The following is a 19717-nucleotide window of genomic DNA, read 5'->3' as shown; positions in this document are numbered from 1 at the left end:
CTGTGTGAACTGGCTCCACTGAAAGCCAGTCGCCATCTCCTGTCATGCGAATTCCATGCGTAAGTGTGAACCCAGCCTTCAAGTCTGTCCAGCTAACACTACTATTCTCTTCTTTTGTTATAAAGCATATGACAGTCAGTTGCTTGATACAAACAGTTTTGTTAAACATGTATATTATTCTTGTGTATGGGAATATAAATCACCATATTGGTGAACTGTGGAGGACTAGTATGCAATGAATATTTAGGGGAATTGCTGAATTAATCTAGGGCCTTTGGGAACTCCTGTAGCAATGGAAATTGATGACATTGATCATAGTAGTTTTGATAACTGAAACGTGAACACAATACAGTCACACAGGCAGGTACATGCTGAGAACAGACACATGGGAATACTGCATTGGCAGCTGGTGATAAATGGCCCTAATCATGGTGCAGATCTGAGGTCCTGGTCTTCTACCAGAGCTCTAGGAGATAGACAAACTTTTGTGTTGAAACAGTTCCAAGTGTGCGAGCCATAGGATTGCCTAACTGGATACCTGCAGTCCTAAAGATGTAATGCACAATATATATGTATAAAGAGCTGCATAATTTGACGCCGCTATAGGTACCTGTAATGGATAAATACAGAGGAGGCTTAGCCTGGGACATTGGTGTACACCTACAGAACCTAACCCAATACTCATCCGGTGAACAAAAAGTTGTAGCCAGTATGGGTCAGTTCAGAATATACTAGACATAGGGGTCTAGCCTGATCCCAGACAGAACAAACAGAAGTTTGAAAGTCAGAACAGATAAAAAGGAGGGGCCAGGATTTTCGTAGATAGCCGCGATCATTTTGTAGCAATCTTACCTGGGTACCCAGTTTTGACAAGTATCCGCTCCCCCCCAAAAAAAGTTCTAAATGTGGCAGTGGAGGGTGCAAACAAGTGGAGCTTCCCCTTTTGAGTGGAGCTCCGCTTTGAATGTATTTTAATCCCCTCTTAACTTTTTTGGGGGGTTGTCCGTAATAAGCATACTCGCGTGCCCAGTGAATCTAGCATTGATCTGTGGTAATCTGCCTCTCCACTGCTGCACACCATGTCCCACGCTGCCATCTTCGTCTTTGTCATCTGTTGCTGGCTGTCTCCAGGTTTTTGTAGCAGACTCTGAGGATGTGCCGCTGGGTCTGCCCTCCCCTGGTACTGTGATGCCTCATCTGATTCCTCCTGGGAATAGTGGCAGGGCATGGGGTGGGCCATGAATTAAATCCTTTTAAAAAAAGGGTCACTTTTGTACATTGAGTAGGGTGGAATACACCAGGCAAACATGTACTTTGGAGTAAAGGTCTGCTTTAACTCCAAAAAATGTACAAACAGTGGCTGGGGGGGTGGGGGGGGGGGTGTTGGGGGAAGCCCAAAAGTGGACCTTAAGTAAGCAGGCAAGCTTTTAAAAAAAATAAATAAATAAATAAATAAAATAGACATGCATTATTTCTCCTGCAAAAAAAAATAAACGTATATCCCTGTTCGCAGTCTTCTTTAGAATGTACACTTGCCTCCACACATTTCAGCACATTGCCTGTGTGCTCAAATGACTGAACTCCTGTGCACGCGTGGGGATGAAGTCACCCCATGTGGGCTGATCAAGAAGGATGAAAACTGCCACCCAGAAGAAGTCGGAGAGAAGATGCTGGTGAGAGATCATGCGGGCATCGAATTGTTGGAGCAGAGGTAAGTATTGCAGAATTTAATAATATATATAAGTTGCGCTAAAGGATAATCAGAACATATATAATGAAATATATCAAACAGTGAAAATAAATGAATTAATAGTCCAAAAAAAGGCAGTGAATCAATCAAATTTTGAGAACGTGACTTGGGGGTAACCGTGTAGATGAAACGCTTACCAGAAACCGGTAAAATTCGTGCCAAATGATAACGACTCCAGATGTGCACAGGGGCTTGGACATGATAGACCTCTCAGTCTCAGAAACGATCCCCTCAGTGTAATAGTTGTATGTAAAAATAAAAATAAAACGCCATAGCGTAAAACCAAAATACCAATTGATGAAATAGCACTCTATGTGAATATAGATCACCGACAGACAGGTGTACAATTGCCAAAGGAGAGAAGTAGCAGCCGCCGGCCGGACGGCTCTGCTTGCCCGTACTTCCTGGACGCTTCGTGAGGGTGACGTCAGCACGCCGTGACCCAGCACGTTTCGTCAGAGATGACGTTATCAAAGGGTTATCAAAGGGCAGAATTTAGTTTCACTTTAAATGGCCTCAGACTCAGAACAAGTCAGACACTGGTAAAGACAGACTGATAAAACAACCTTAAAGGAGATGTACAGCCAAAGCTCATTTGGCTGTACGTCTCCTATGGATCATAGAAGTGAAGTTCATTTTGCACTCCTGTTACCTGTTTTCAGCAGAGTGCGGGCTAAAGTCCGCTTTCTGCTAATATCACATAAGTCAGTTCAAGCACTGCGTCATCACACCATGGAAGTCGGGATCCACCAGGTACCTGGACCAACACCCGACTCAGCCTCTCAGCGAGCTGCTGAGAGCCTGACCTGGTGGCTCCCCACCCCTCCACAGCCCAGTGAGCGAGGAGGGGGCAGAGCAGAGAGCTGCATTGTGATAGTCAGCAGAGAGCTGCTCAGGGAGCTGTCAGAACCGAACGCTCAGTGGTGTACGATCGCTCAGTTCTCCGTGCAGAGGTGACGGGGGACAGATGCAGCATTGGACCGAAAGCTAAACGCTTTGTTTTTGCATGCAGAAAAATGTCTGCTGATTTTTCCAGAAATCCAGTAAGCTTGTAACATCTCTCTCTCTGTGCTGTACAGAAATGCCAAACAATGTTATCAGTCCTGTCCATTTCACTCTGTCGACTACAGAACACCCCTTCCAAATGTTATAGAGATCAGGAGAAGGGGAGCTGTTCTATAGTCTTTACATATTTTTTGTCTTATGGTGACAATGATGCTCCTTCATGGATACAAACAAGTGAGTGAGAGTTGTCTGAGAAAAGGGGGAAGGAAAGAGGCGTCAAGCAGGCTATGGTGGAGCACAGTTTATTAATGGAAGCTGATGGAGGTGCAGCTTGCCTCCGAAAGGCATCCCTATTGCCTGACTGGTCATTCACACTAACTGGAGGATTTTTTCCTGAGCGCCCATCAACCGCTTTGGATACACCACACCAGTGGTGTTCGGGTCTCTGTCATCAGACCTCCCTGGACTGGTCCCTCAAACTTTCAACTCTCTCTGGACTGGTGGTCCCCCCCCGAGAATTTGCCGCAGCTTCCCCTGGACCATCCCGGACACACATCCTCCACAGCCTTTTGCCTGTTACCCAAGCCACTCTAAGAGTGCATTTGTTGTTTATACAGTAAATACACCTTTTTTTAAAAATGTGCTACACCATAGCCTGCTTGGGGCCTCTTTTTTACTTCTTCTCTTGCAGCTTGTGGATTCCAAGTCTGTTGTGAGAAGGCAGCCTTGCACGTGCTGTTAGTGTCAGCCAATGGCTATTTTTGAACTTGGTCATTCCTAACCTCTATGAATACACCTTTCTTTCTCTTTCGTTCATTGAAGGACACAGCGCTTCATCTTCGTGATTGTAGGGTTACACTGCCCCCTACAGGAGTAAGACAGTAGGCAGAGAAAAGCTTGGGCTTGCCTATGGGGCAGTCCCTGGGGGTATACTCCCAATTCCTGCTATAGGTATTCAGTTTTTTTTCTGCTTAGTCAGGACTGAGGACCTAGTTCCTTGCTGGGATCTCTGGTCCTAGCAATTTTTTTTTCTTTTTGAATGGAATTTTTTTTTCCCTTTTTTTTTTTTTTTTTTTTTTTTTTATTTTGTTCCTGTGAGAATCTACTCCCGGACTGTAAGAATCAACTGCCGGACTGGGCGACAAACGGAATAATATAGATCCTTAGGGTCCCGCCGGTGAGCGTTACAGACCGCAGCTGCATGCTAGGTCGGCCGCGACATAGCCCCACTGGAGAGCGGCTGGCAAGTTAAAAGTCCTCTCGAGTGCGTATACGTGCTGGCTTTGGCCTCCAGTGTCCTGTCCGGAGCATATGCCCACCCTTTTCCTGGTGTGGTAAGTAGCTGTTCAACCCCCCCCCCCCCCCCCCCTGGGACCCTCAGGCTACAGAGGCCCAACAACTGGCTGCACTGACGGTGGTCCTGGAGTCCTTGGTGTCCAAAGTGGATTGGTCCTGGGCAAGCGGGCTACTAAAAAACGTCCCCCGCCTTCACCTGCTTCCCCTGTCTCGTGAGATCCAGGGTCTGATTCGGCTGCTGCGGATGCTAGTTACCCTTAGGGGTCTGCCTCCACGCACCCTGCATGTTTAGAAAGTGAGGATGATTCCTCTGTTCCTCTAGCCGCACATGAAAAGGCGCTAGTGTATATTAAGGCTTACCTAAAGGTGCTATAATTATCTCTTAAACATGCACTGTTTAGGAGATATTTACAGTGCATGCAGCTGATGACGTCATCGGCGCATGCGCTCTGAAGGAACGGCTACCCGTGCCATCCTTCAGAGACCTGTGCCGTGAACGTCGGCTCCTGCACGCATGCGTGGGGATGATGTAATTGCGCCTTCGGCCACTCAGATGGCCTGTAGACGCGAACCCGGAAGCAGGACGGCTGAACATGTCGGCCGTCCTGTCGCTGAGCGGGCGGCACTGCGGGGGCTTAGTTTTTAAGGCAAGTACTTAATAATGAGCTAGTATGCGATGCATACTAGCTCATTATGCCTTTGTCTTTACAGGTGTTTTTTTTTTTTTTTTCTCATTTTTTTTCTCTTTTTTTTTTTCAGAGGGTTTACTTCCTCTTTAATAATAGCATGCAATGCCAAGCTGCGGTTTCCAAAGCAAGCAAAGTCCTTTCTTGTATTAACAGAGGCATGGGCTCTAGAGAGAGAGATCATTTTGCCCCTGTACAAATCATTAGTAAGACCTCATCTGGAATATGCAGTTCAGTTTTGGGCACCATTCCTTAAAAAGGATATCGGGGAACTGGAGAAAGTGCAGTGAAGGGCAACCAAACTGATAAGAGGCATGGAGGAGCTCAGCTATGAGAAAAGATTAGAGGAACTGAATTTATTCTCTCGAGAAGAGGAGATTAAGGGGGGATATGATCAACATGTATAAATACATAAGGGGTCCATATAGTGAACTTGGTGTTGAGTTGTTTACTTTAAGGTCAACAGAGGACAAGGGGGCACTCTTTACATCTAGAGGAAAACAGATTTTGTCTCCTAAATACGGAAAGGTTTCTTCACTGGAAGCTGTGAAAATGGGGAATAGACTCCCTCCAGAGTTGGTTCTGGCTAGCTCACTAGATTGCTTTAACCACTTCAATACCGAGTCATTGTAAAATGACGTCGGCAAGATGGCTTTAGCAATCCGGGCCGCCGTCATATGACGTCGCCCGAATCTCCCCGCTACTGCGCGCCCCCGGGGGCACGCAGCGCGGCGATCGGGGGTGAGGCTCGTCCCTCGGACTGAGCCCAACCCCGATCAAGGTAAACAGCCAATAAAATTGTCTGTTTACCACGTGATCGGCTGTGTCAATCACAGCCGATCACATGAGCGGCTCCAGCGCGAGCCCGCTCGTTCCTTTCTTAATGCGTGCCCCCTGGGGGCGCGCAGCGCAGCGATCGGGGACGAGGCTCGTCCCTCGGACAGAGCCCATCCCCGATCTAGGTAAAGAGCCAATTAAATTGGCTCTTTACCACGTGACCGGCTGTGTCCAATCACAGCCGGTCACAAATGTCATCAGAGAACAGGTAACTAGCTGTCACCGTGTTCTCCTCCTCACACACTGATCCTGTGTGAGGAGGAGATTGTGGTAACAGCTAGTTACCAAGTACAGTGCACCCCAGCCACACTGATTGCCCCCCCCCAATAAAAAGCACCTGTCACTAGCCCATCAAAGTACCCGAGTACCTGTCACCAGCCCATCAGGTACTCTGATGACAGGTACTCGGGTACTCTGATGGGCTGATGACAGGTACTCTGATGGGCTGGTGACAGGTACTCGGGTACTTTGATGACGGGTACTCGAGTACTTTGAGTACCTGTCACCGGAGTACCCGAGTACCTGTCACCGGAGTACCCGAGTACCTGTCACCGGAGTACCCGAGTACCTGTCATCGGAGTACCCGAGTACCTGTCATCGGAGTACCCGAGTACCTGTCATCGGAGTACCCGAGTACCTGTCATCGGAGTACCCGAGTACCTGTCATCGGAGTACCCGAGTACCTGTCATCGGAGTACCCGAGTACCTGTCATCGGAGTACCCGAATACCTGTCATCGGAGTACCCGAATACCTGTCATCGGAGTACCCGAATACCTGTCATCGGAGTACCCGAATACCTGTCATCGGAGTACCCGAATACCTGTCATCGGAGTACCCGAATACCTGTCATCGGAGTACCCGAATACCTGTCATCGGAGTACCCGAATACCTGTCATCGGAGTACCCGAATACCTGTCATCGGAGTACCCGAATACCTGTCATCGGAGTACCCGAATACCTGTCATCGGAGTACCCGAATACCTGTCATCGGAGTACCCGAATACCTGTCATCGGAGTACCCGAATACCTGTCATCGGAGTACCCGAATACCTGTCATCGGAGTACCCGAATACCTGTCATCGGAGTACCCGAATACCTGTCATCGGAGTACCCGAATACCTGTCACCTACCCATCAGAGTACCACACACCTGAAGTACCTGAGTACTTGCCACCTGCTCATCAGTACCCATCACTACTCATCAGTACTCATCAGTACCTATCAGTATCAGTACTGATCATCCGTACCCATCAGTACAGTATCAGTATCACCTATCAGTATCAGTACTGATCATCAGTACCTATCACCTGCCTGTCACCTGCCCATAAGAGTACCCGAGTACCTGTCACCTGCCTATCGGAGTACTCGAGTACCTGCCACTTGCTCATCGGTACCAGAGTACCTGTCACCTGCCCAGCAAAGTACCCGAGTACCTGTCACCCTTCATACAGCCACCATGTCTAAGTCCAAAAAGGTTTATATACGTCCTCCGTTTAAACCTAAATACCGGTGTTATGGCAGCAGATAGCTGCCATAACCCTGGTATTGTTTTAAACGGTGGACAGTTGGCTTTCCGATAAGGGTGGTCCCAGCGGCGGATTCGCCGCGGGATCACCCTTCCGGGGTGGCGGAAGAGGTGCCCCCCCCCCCCTCCCGCCGCATTCTGGTCCTTTTCCCCGCTTACCGGACCCGCCGGCAGCGGGGAAAACGATCCGGTCCCATATCCTCACAGACAGGATGTCGAGTGAGGGCAAGCTTGCCCTCACTCGACTCTATGGTCTTGGAGGACCGGAGCTACGGCAAACGTCCGGACACACGGGACTTTTCAAGCTCCAACACCCACCAGGATTACACGCACCATCGTGGCTATAGAATTGCTGTGACCAGGTTTCAGCTGCTCCCATCTAGCCTCTCTCTGAGACTAGTTAGCGGGCAATTGCTGATAACGTGTATCCAGGACTTCATCCAAGATCCCTAGATTCTCTAGGATAACCAGGTGGCACCCCTAGTGGACAACGTTGGTATGCTGACCATTGCTTTTAAGTATTAGGCAGACTATCCATATCCCTCACTCCAGTGAACTGTACCACCCTCCAAGGGCACCCCTGAGGAAGGAGTTCAGTTTATACTCCGAAACGCGTCGGGTCAAACCCGGGGGACAATTGGTCTAAGTTTAACTGTACCATGTGGAGTATTTTATAGTTTGCCTATTGATTTTATATTTCTGTATAAAATAATAAAAGTTTTTCTATTTTTTATTATTCCTCTTTTTTGTTATTTGTTTTGGTGCCTTTAAAGTCCCACCCAAGGAGAAGTTCTTTGGTTTGACTTTACACTTTTGGGATGTGGCACCTTGGGGATTATGCAACATGAGCAACAATTTTGTGTATAGTGTGGTGTGAGTCTCTTGGGGTTCACCCTCGCTCCTTTTCGGTGACTCGGATTTTGGCCTTCCTCCAGCGAGGGGTCAAGCAGCATATGGCCTGGAGTACCTTCAAGGGCCAGGTTTCGGCCTTGGCAATTTTCTTTCAACATCTGTTGGCCACACACTCCTTGGTGCATACCTTCCTCCAGAGAGTGAGACACTTGGCTCCCCCGGTCCGGTTGCCATTGTCGCCGTGGGCCCCTTAATTTGGTGTTGTCAGTTCTTCAGAAACCTCCCTTTGAGAATATTCGGGAGATTCCCCTGCTTAGGTTGTCCCAGAAGGTGACCTTTTTGGTGGCTATTACTTCTGCGTGCAGGGTGTCTGAGCTGGGGGCGCTGTCTTGTCATTCACCTTATCTAGTGGCACAGGGATAAGGTGGTTCTTCGACCATGTCCATTGTTTCTTCCAAAGGTCGTCTCTGAATTTCCATCTTAATGAGAACATTGTGTTGCCCTCCCTGTGTCCTAAGCATTCTAAGGAAGTTGCCTTTCATTCCCTGGATGTGGTTTAGGATATCAGGGTGTAAATGGCAGCTACGGAGTCGTTTAGGAAATCATACTCTTTGTCCCCACGGGTGGACCTCGCAAGGGGCTGGCTGCTTTTGCTGCAACCATTTCCAGATGGATCAGACAGACTGTGGTTCAGGCTTATTCTATTAAAGGTCAGGTTCCTCCTTTCCCTGTCAGGGCGCACTCTACTCAGGCGCTTAGTGCCTCCTGGGCCTTCTGTCATCAGGCGGCAGTGATGCAAGTTTGCAAGGCGGCCACTTGGTCATCTGTACACACATTCACAAAGTTTTATAAAGTGGATGTCTTGGCATCTGTTGATGCTTCCTTTGGCCGCAAAGTTTTGCGGGCTGCTGTTTAGAGGATTTTTTCTCTTTGAGGGTGTTTTTTTCAGGTGAACTCCTGTAGTTCTCAGTTGAGCTCCATGTTACCTGTTAGGCTATGTTTAGCCTTGGGGAAGTTTGTTCTTCTGTTCCCACCCCTCATGTTTGACACTGCTTTGGGACATCCCTACGGTCATGAAGATGAGCAGTGTCAGTCAATGAACGAAAGAGAAAATTTGATTTTTGACTTGCCGTAAAAGCCATTTCTCTGATGTTCATTGACGGACACAGAACCCACCCCTCTTTGGAGTTGGGTTTTTTCTTCTGACACGGCTTGTTATAAAACTGAATACCTATAGCAGGAAGTCGGAGTATACCCCTAGGGACTGCCCCATAGGTGTGCTCAAGCTTTTCTCTTCCTAGTGTCCTACTCCTGTAGGGGCAGTATAACCCTACGGTCATGAAGATGAAGAGCTGTGTCCATCAATGCACATCAGAGAAAAAGATTTTACGGTAAGTCAAAATCACATTTTTCTAATGTACATGTTGAGAATGTATCCTGTGGTTTTATAGGATCGAATACCTAAGGTACTAGTACAAGGGTAGTGCTGTATTAGTCTTTTTCAGTGGAAGTCATAACCTTAGGACAAAGTGTATTACTGGAAGGCGCATCAGTTGAAAATAAAGGGGAAAAAAAGCCTGAAGAAAGGAAAACTAATGCAACACCATATCTAAGGACTGATCAGCTGTGGTGTATAGAACATTTTTTGTTCTTGGGGTTAGTTACATTTTTAAATGCCATCAACATTCTTAATGTACTGAGAGTTTGTTTTATTATGAAGTGTACCATGGCACTTAATAATGTATGTCAGTGTGATCTTTTTAGAGATTGTAAGTCCCAATTATCTTGTACATTCTTTTCCACATGCCTAGTATGTTCTATTCAGAACTGCCATTACAAGTCAGATTTCTTCTGTTAATTGCAGGGTTTGATGTTGTACCGACACATGAAGGAACGTTCTCATGCACCCTACAAAGTGAACAGGAACATCGATGGTCATGAAACTTGCTATTCCATCTTTGCACTTCCTGTCAGTGACTTGAAGTCAGAGTGTGAATCGGTGGTATCTGGTGTGGTCCACAGAGATCCGAATGGCTCAGGTGTCACTTCTCTTATCTGGAAAGCTGTCAGATTGGATTTAGTAGTCACTCCTTATTCAGAATATCCATATGCCCTTCTGGGCTGGACAGGATCAAAGGTATGTTGTATAGTGGGATGTGGTTTGTGTAGACCCAAAGTAGAACTCTAGGTCATCTGTGCACCATTGGGGAGATTTCCCTTCACTTTCTGTCCCATAGCCAAACAGGAAGTGAGTGGAAATCCATGCAAATTGAGGGAATGCAGTGGGGACGGCATAGGAGGGTAATAACCCCTGTAAGATTTTTTTTTTGCCCACTGTGTCCCATTGGGGACAGGTCACCAGGACTTGTGTCCTGATTGGAAAATGTCCCCTTTAATACTTTTCTGGGGACAACTGAAAATTTGGGATTTTCTTTTACTTCCACTTTAAATGATGGTGGTAAACAGGACGAATAGAGGGTGAAACTCTGTAATGGGTACACAGGTATAAAAACTGACAGGTGTTTTAATCCTTCTCAACTCTAGCCAAAAAAAAAAAAAAGTTTTGCATTTAGTTCTACTTTAAAGCTGATGTTTACAGAGTTCTCCGCTATACAAAGCCTTTATATTATACAAAGCTTTTATCTCCTGTGTCAGCATCTATGTGCTGGACTGCGATACTGGCTCTGGGATGACAGTCTTGTAGAACCTGGTGGATGACCAGTTCTTGAAATTCACTTATTGGGGGCTCGTAAGGCATCCTATCATGTGACATTCTTCCAACTGAAAAATCAAAGGAACCATGTGAAAAATTATTGGCTGAATGCAATCAGATGCAACCACTGTCTCAGAGTCATCCAGGTTTTGGTTCAACCAGTAAGCCGAATGAATGAAAGAAAAAATGATGGGGAAAAAAAATGAATGGAAATTGGGCTGTTTCAGCAGTGACCGGCCGAATTGTTATCACTGTGTGTCCCCTGCTTGTCAGAAGTTGATGTTTGTTTGTTTGATAGACATCTGTCAAAGGGATATGAAAGAAAACTTTTGTTGGAACAGTGGCTGCCGCTACTCATCAGTATATTTTGACAGTGGTGGGTCCCACTGTCAGGATACAATGTCCTGCCATTGGGGATTCCTCTAACCATTTCATTTGTGTGGAAAAGGTATGTTTTTTTTTTTTTAAACAAACAGTGTGTGGCCAACTTAAGTCTGAGGGAAATTGCCAAAGAGACAACTTACAGGAAATATTTACCCGTTTTAAATGATGACCTTGACCTTCGAGAGATTCTAGAGTTAAGCTGGATATACAGGAAAAATTGTATTCTGACAGCTGCATGCGCCGATTGAATGCTGGTTTTTCAGCAGACCTGCTCAACGGAAGGCTTACAAATAAATCAGCTTCTGTTGAACAGAGAGGGATACACACACACATCAGAATTTGGCCAAGCCGATATGTTTATACCCTCCTTTAGGAAACTTCCTCCAGCTACACCAGATTGATAATGAAATCACAAAACTCCTCCTCCCTTCCCAGCCACATATTAGACATTTATTCATGCAGACTTTAAAAGATTGTAATAGATTAACTTGGATGAACTATTTTTTACTTGTTTGGGTGTGTGCTCCACATTGTTAATGGTGGGTTGATGAAAGATCATATGACTTCTATAATAGTTGCTCTTTAGAAGCCACTGTCCTGCTTCCCTTTTAAAAATATAATTTGGTGCCTGCACATTGAAGTGACAAATGTGTTCAACTCACTGTGGCCCTAAGGCCCGTACACATGTACCGATTGTCCGCCGTAAATATTCGGCCAACGTCCGATCGGCCGATTGTCGGCTTGTTAGTATAATGCTTCCGACAACCGACTGCGACTTTTCGGCCGAACAAAATCTGGTGTGCAGGCTATAAAATTTTTGTAGGCCAACAAAGTACGGCCGATTGTTCATAAGTCAGTACAGATTTTGGCTGACAAAAAGCAGATGAGCAAGACTGGGCATGCTCAGAGAAGAAAAAACACACCGAAAGTTAACCATCACATGACATCACTTCTGCAGTCGGTTGTTGTTGGCCGACAAAATTCATGTGCAGTCTTTAGCACTTTTCAACCTACACGACAGCACCGGACAAAAGACGGCCGAACGGTCGGCCGACAATCAGTGCGTGTGTACGGGGCTTTAAAGTGAAACTTTACTCTGTCAATCAAAACTGACTTTTTAACCCTTATGCTGCTAGTATTAATAAATGGATAGGAAGGTATATTATACAGGTGCGTCTCCAAAAAAATAGAATGCCATCAAAAAGTTATTTCTCTTACGTCCTCCGACAGTCGCCGCCTCTTCATATTCGTCACTAATGGGGTTATTGACCTTTGCTCCGTAGGAGTGCTAGGCAACAGAATATATTAATATCAAAGCTTTTAGCATATCCCACCCCCAGGGGGTGGTCCCCTCAGTCAATACCTCCTTGCTTCCTGCATACCAACTCAGTTTCATATGCCTAGCTCAGGAGTGCAGGCTGTTCCTGTGCTGGGGCTCTTAGTCTCAGCCACTTTTCTCTTTTTTTGATTTTATTTGAAGTTTTTTCTCTTTCTTTTACTTAGCTGTTTATTTTCAGCGTTAGTTCTTCTGATGAAGATGATCGTGCGGAGCTGGGTCTCAGTCTGGCCACCCTGGTTCCCAGGGCTCAGGGCCAGGGGCTTCCAAGCCTGCCATCGAGCGTTCAGCTTAGGTTTTGCCCTGGCACATTGAATGACCCATCCCTGTTCGCTGCAGGGATGCTATCGGTGAGGTGGCTACCTCACTGGACGCCATTGCGGTTTCGCACCGCAACTCCACTGCGTCATGCTTGCGACACTCCCTGTCCTCAGTACTGCGGTTTGGTCGCTGGAGCAGGCTCCCCACGCCATCCGGACTGGTAAGTGTATCTCTATGTGGGGACCTGTTTGTTTTGGGTTTCAGTCTGGGACTGTGTGAACCTGCATGTCTGTGTGGCTGCTGTGCTCCCTGTCAGCTCCTGTGTGCACTTGCTGCCTGTGTGTGTGGGCTGTGAGGGGGGGGGGGCTCTCCCGCTCTGCTGGGTGTCATATGAAGCAGTAGGATTTCAGACATGCTGTGCGGTGATCGCTGCGGCGATCCGCCATTTTTCTGGGGCAAAATTTATGGTGGCAGGTCCTGTGAGGTACTGCACACGTCTTTGGCGCCAAACGCCGCCATTTTGGGCGGCGATCGATCCCACATATCAGCGCCATGTTCTCTTTGCCCAGGGTTTTGTCCTCAGCCGGGCGGCCATGTTTGTGTAGCCTTGCAGAGGCTTCATAGGGGCGGTCAGTCTTGCATCACTTCCTTTTCCTCTGGGACAGCGATCGGTGCAGCAGCCTGTGTGTGCTCTCCAGGTTTTATATCTCCTTTTTTCCTGTATTCCTTGCCCAGTTTCTTATCCCTGTGGGGGTCAGTGTGTTCAGTGGGTGCGGTGGGCAGCGCTCGCCGCAATCTTAAAGGGGCAGTACCCTTTATTAATTATTTTGCTGGGGCATGGATTCTCAGGATTGCAAGTTTCCTCCCACCTTGGTGGGGGGCCAAGGGGCTGCTGCTTCCCCCGAGGGGGCTGATCTGGCCACTATTGTGGCAAACTTAGCTGCTCAGGTGCAGATGCTGGTGGCTGATCGATCCACTAAACGGCCCAGGGTGTCTATTTCCTCTGATTCAGAGGGCGATGGGGCTGCTATGGCTGGAGTGCCCTTCTCAGGGTCTCACTCATCCCTAGACCTTGTGGGGTCTGACGGGGAGGCTGAGGTGGAAGGGGTTGATAATTCTCCCCCTGGCTCGTCTGAAGAGCTTGCACTCATGGATGAGTTGGTTGCTTCTATCAAGCAAACGCTGCATTTGCAGGATGAACCATGTCCTCCTGCTTTGATGTCCTCTTATGGGACGCAGAGAAAACGCAAAACAGCGCAGGTTTTTCCTTGCTCTACGGAATTTCAGCGTGCGGTTGAGCAATGGCGCAATTTAAAAAAGCCTTTTGCTGTGCCGAGTAGGTTCAAGCTGCGTTATCCCTTTACACCGGCTACTGATGAGCGTTGGTGTGTACCGCCTCGGGTGGATCACGTGGTGGCGATTTTGAATAAATCAACTGCGATCCCTGCTGAGGATACCCCGGTGTTCCGGGACCCGACGGACAGGAGATTGGAATCTCTGGCCCGTCATGCCTATACGGTTGCTGGCTCTATGCTGAAGCCTATTTTTGCTTCCATTATGGCAGCCCAGGCTATTGCGGATTGGACGCAGGTGCTCAAGCGCACTCTGGTGGCTGACTCTGCCCCGCCGACGACTTTGGCTATGGTGGATCAGATTCATCAGGGTGTCATGTATTTGTGTGATGCGGACTTGGATTTAGTCCCTTTGGCGGCGCGCCTTTCTAGTGTGGCAGTCTTGAACCGTCGCCTGATATGGTTGAAATGTTGGTCGGTTGACCAATCTTCTCGCAAGACTCTGGCAAATTTGCCCTACGCGGGATCCCGTCTTTTTGGCGAATCTTTGGATACTCTGATAAAGGGTATTTCTGGGGGTAAGAGCACTCTCTTGCCCCAATCTCACAAGAATAAGTTTGTTCGTGGTAAGAAGAATGCTTCATTTAGGCCCTCTCAGGGGTCCTTTCGTGCCTTTTCGGTCGCACTATAAGGGCAAGCCCTTCAAAGGCCAAGGCTCCCAGAAGAAGCCGTGGGCGGGTAAGCAGAAGTCCGGCCAGTCCGGATCCGCTGCCCATAACAATGCGGCCTGAAGGGGCGCCCTCACCCGTTTCTGGGGTGGGGGGACGTTTGCTCGGTTTTCTTCAACCCTGGCTGGACCGCATTCGGGACAGGTGGGTTCAGGAAATCGTTTGATCTGGATACAAGATCGAGTTTCTCTCTCGGCCGACGGGCAGATTTTTCCCCTCAAACCTTCAGCTGACTCCGGAGCGCTTGCAGGATCTGCACCTGGCGGTGCGGGACCTGCGGGCCCAGGGAGTGGTGGTTCCGGTGCCTCATCGGGACAGATTTCGGGGGTTCTATTCCAATCTGTTCACTGTGCCCAGAAAGGAGGGCAAGGTACGTCCGATTCTGGACTTGAAAGCTCTGAACCGCTTTGTGCGGGTTCGCAAGTTTCGCATGGAATCCCTGCGCTCGGTGGTGGCTGCCCTGGTTCCGGGGGAATTCATGGCCTCCATCGACTTGAAGGATGCGTACCTACACATCCCCATTTTCGAGGGTCACCAGAGGTACCTTCGATTTGCCATTGCGGAGGATCATTATCAATTCGTGGCGTTGCCCTTCGGTCTCGCTTCAGTTCCGCGGGTTTTCACCAAGGTGCTCGCGCCGGTTCTGGCTTTACTGAGAGCCCAGGGCATCTCTGTCTTGGGGTATCTGGACGATATCCTGATTCGGTCCGCGACCAGTCAGGGTCTGGTGAACGACCTGTCCATCACGTTGCAGACTCTGCGGGAATTCGGCTGGACGATAAATTTTCTGAAATCGACGTTGTGTCCGTCGGTTCGTCTTCCCTACCTGGGGATGATTCTGGACTCTGTTCAGGTGAAGGTCTTCCTGCCGGAAGACAAGATTCGGACACTTCAGTGCGAAGTCAGGTCCCTCAGGGACAATCAGTGCTCGTCCCTCCGGACGTGTGTGAGGTGTCTGGGATTGATGGTTTCGGCCTTCGAGGCGATTCCCTTCGCCCAGTTTCACACATGGGAGCTTCAGGCGGAGGTTCTGGCCGTGTGGGACGGGCGTCCGCAATCTCTGGATCTGCGGATTTCGTTGAGCCACCATACCCGAAGGTGGTCTTTTGTGGTGGCTCCAGTCCCCGGGGGTGTCGGGGGGGCAAGTCTTTTCGTCCATTGTTGTGGACAGTGATCACCACGGATGCCAGCCTGTCGGGCTGGGGTGGTGTTCTGGGCGTTTTGTCCGCCCAGGGAACTTGGTCGGAGGAGGAATCCTCCCTTCCGATCAACATTCTGGAATTGCGAGCGATAAATCTGTCTTCTGCGTTGGACGGACAGGCTTCAGGGCCGTCCAGTTCGGGTGCAGACGGACAATGCCACAGCGGTGGCCTACATCAACCACCAGGGGGGCACCAGGAGTGCCCGGGCGGCTTGGGAAGTAGCCGACATTCTGTCTTGGGCCGAGACGCACGTCCCGGCGATTTCTGCAGTTCACATTCCAGGGGTGGAAAACTGGCAGGCGGATTATCTGAGCCGCCAGGCCCTGGACCAGGAGGAATGGTCCCTTTACCCGGATGTCTTCCAGTTGTGCGCAAAGTGGGGGTCCCCAGATGTGGACCTGTTCGCGTCTCGTCTAAATCGCAAGGTGGAAAGGTTCGTGGCAAGGACGCGCGATCCTCAGGCAGACACCTCGGACGCGTTAGTGACGTCCTGGCATCAGTATCGCCTGATGTATGCCTTTCCACCGTTCAGCTGCTGTCCAGGTTCCTTCGCAGGTTGGCCTCGGAACCGAAAACGGTGATTCTGGTGGCATCGGACTGGCCTCGCCGGTCTTGGTACGCAGGCCTCGTGAATCTGGCGGTCGACGCTCCGTGGCGTCTGCCACTTCGAGAAGATCTCCTGTCTCAAGGACCGATATTCCATCCTGCTTTACAGTCGCTGGCTTTAACGGCCTGGCTGTTGAAAGCCAGGTCCTGAAAGATAGGGGTCTCTCCCCTGAGGTCATTCCCACTTTGATCAAGGCCAGGAAGGCCTCTTCAGGGAAGATTTACTACCGTACTTGGAAGGCGTATTTTGCCTGGTGTGAGTCCAGGGGGTATTCCCCTCGCTCATACTCTGTATCGAGAGTGTTGGCTTTCCTTCAAACGGGCGTGGACCAGCGTTTGGCATTGGCCACGATTAAGGGTCAGATTTCTGCGCTGGCCGTTCTTTTTCAACGTCCTGTGGCGTCTAACTCTTTGGTTAGCACCTTTGTTCAAGGGGTGCGACATTTGGTCCCTCCTAGGAGGGAGCCTTTGCCTCCATGGGATTTGAACCTTGTTCTGTCTGTGTTGCAACATGCTCCTTTTGAAAATATCAGGGAGATCTCGTTGTCTTTGTTGTCCAAGAAGGTTGCCTTCTTAGTAGCGATTACTTCGGCTCGCAGGGTGTCGGAGCTGGCGGCCTTGTCCTGTAAGTCTCCGTATTTGGTGATTCACTTGGATAAGGTGGTCTTGCGACCTAACCCATCTTTTCTTCCGAAGAGAATTTCTGAATTTCACCTCAATGAGGACATTGTCTTGCCTTCGCTTTGCGCGAAGCCTAAGCATCCGAAGGAGGTGGCTTTACATTCCTTGGATGTTAGGGCAATCAGGGTTTACCTGTCATCGACTAAATCCTTTCGCAAGTCGGATTCTCTCTTTGTCCTTCCTGAGGGACCTCGGAAGGGCATGGCGGCGTCGGCTTCTACCATCGCCAAATGGATCAGACAGACCATTGAGCAGGCCTATGCTTTGAGGGGGAAGGTTCCTCCCGTGCCTGTGAAGGCGCACTCTACCAGATCTCTGAGTACGTCTTGGGCCTGTCATCATCGGGCTTCGGTGGCCCAGGTGTGTAAGGCGGCGACTTGGTCGTCCGTTCACACCTTCTCCAAATTTTACAAAGTGGATGTTCAGGCATCGGCAGATGCTTCTTTTGGCCGTAAAGTCCTTAGTGCGGCGGTGCCTTAGGGTCCCTTATTTGGGCCCTTGGCTGTTGGGGTGTTTTTACCCCTGGGTTACTTGTTTTTTCCTGGGTTGTTGCTCCTGTTGAGCACGTTTTTTTCCTGTTGCCCAGTTGGTTCTCTTACTTTGGTAAGGTTCCTTTCTCTGATGTGGGTATTGCGTTGCTTTAGGCGCGGCTGCTTTTTTTCCCACCCCTCATGTCTACACTGCTTTGGGACGTCCCCATTAGTGACGAATATGAAGAGGCGGCGACTGTCGGAGGACGTAAGAGAAAACTGAATTTTTGTAAAATCTTACCTGTAAAATTCCTTTCTCTGAGTCCTCCGACAGTCGCCGCCCCCGCCCCTCTTTTGGGGTTTGTTTGTATACTCTACTGCTATTCTACTGAAACTGAGTTGGTATGCAGGAAGCAAGGAGGTATTGACTGAGGGGACCACCCCCTGGGGGTGGGATATGCTAAAAGCTTTGATATTAATATATTCTGTTGCCTAGCACTCCTACGGAGCAAAGGTCAATAACCCCATTAGTGACGAATATGAAGAGGCGGCGACTGTCGGAGGACTCAGAGAGAGGAATTTTACAGGTATTCATCACCGAGAATCCACCAATCACATACAGGAAAGCAGGAGCAATCCGAAATGACCTAATTAGAAGCGAATTTCGCGAAGGGAATCGGAAGGACCCGTGCAAAGCAAAGGGGACCTACCCATGTGGAACATGCGACAACTGCAGAGTAATAAAGAAGTGTATTAAAACCACCCTACCGAATGGGGAGATCTTTGAGCCTAAGCATTATGCGAATTGCCATACCAGGGGCATCGTCTACTTAATGAGATGCGACTGCAACGCCTTCTACGTAGGCAAAACAAAGCAGGAGTTTGGGAAAAGAGTAAGCCAACACATGAATAGCATGGAGCTGTGCAACCTCTACCTACCCCTAGGACGTCACGTGGCATACAAACATGCCCACAGAATGCCAAACGTATCTTTTATGGCACTAGAAAGGGTACATATCCCTAGTAGGGGGGGCGACTGGAACAAGACCCTACTACAACTTGAAATGAGGTGGATCCAACGCCTCAAGGCCACCACACCACCAGGACTAAATGAATCGGAGAGCTACAGACCGTTCCTAGAAGGTTTTTCCTCTGGGAAAACGGACTGAGATAACCATGTCACAGATTCATTAGAAACCTCTGCCACGTTTTTGTCGTTATATGACCTCTTTTTTATCTTTTTTCTTTGTCTTTTTCCATTTTGACTTTTTAAATTTCCCAATCGTTGATTTTCTGATCGATGTTCTGATTCTTCGATCTTGGATTGCGATTTCTCCTTGACCTCCCCCTCGGCCATACTTCCCCCCACAACAAAGCCCCACACCTTTGGGCGGCACGCCAACGAAGATTGGGCAAACCATGCATGGAATCGCAACGGAGGAATGGCCGGTTGTGCATCTCCCATGCATCAACCATGCCTCCACTATCAAGACCAGATCCGGTCACCCAATAATAGATGACCAAATTGCCTAAAGTAGGACTTCTCCCCTCCTCTCGTTCTCTCCCCCCCCCCCAGAGGTCCAATCTAGCCAGGAATAGGCATTCCCGATGTCTAATCCGTTTAGAACCCGGGCCACCATCCCGGGCCACATGCTTCTCCCAGGACACCTTTTCACTCCATTGATAACCAGGTGTCAAATTGTAGACTGTTGTTAATACTAGCTGTTTACTATATTATTTACACATACTACATGAGTTAACTCTAGCATCGATTATGTACATGTCAGCATTTATGTATTGTTCACCCTTATGTAATGTGAGCCAGAATGCGGATACATGTTCTACCCCCAACAAACACCCGGCACGGTAAGCCCCTGCTGCTGCCGATCAGGCCGGCAGGGGCACACAGAAGCGATGTGGCTCTTGTCATCAGGCCCCCTCCCATATCCACGGGAGCACGCCCAACCGTGTCGGCGGCCGCCAGCTGATATCCCGGATGACGTAGGCGAGTGTGCGCGCGCAATGCGCGCACGCGCCCCACAGCCAAACGTCAGCTGAAGGGAATCAGCGGCGCGATCTGCGCACGCGCGTCC

General features: G+C 49.0%; 1 protein-coding gene across 1 annotated transcript in view; it reads left to right on the top strand.

The window, feature by feature from the left end:
- LOC309553706 (DNA-directed DNA/RNA polymerase mu-like) overlaps positions 1-19717 on the top strand; it is a 185739-nt gene that overhangs the window by 103644 nt on the left and 62378 nt on the right. Inside the window, exon 10 of the mRNA XM_082255082.1 lies at positions 9816-10088. Within this exon, the coding sequence (XP_082111208.1) occupies positions 9816-10088 (273 nt within the window). The remainder of the gene's footprint in view (positions 1-9815; positions 10089-19717) is intronic.

This window comes from Pelophylax lessonae, assembly GCF_965119305.1.
Source record: "Pelophylax lessonae genome assembly, chromosome: 4".
NCBI lineage: Eukaryota > Metazoa > Chordata > Amphibia > Anura > Ranidae > Pelophylax > Pelophylax lessonae.
Note: the sequence above shows the minus strand (reverse complement) of the source record. Positions and strands in the feature narration are given on the sequence as shown.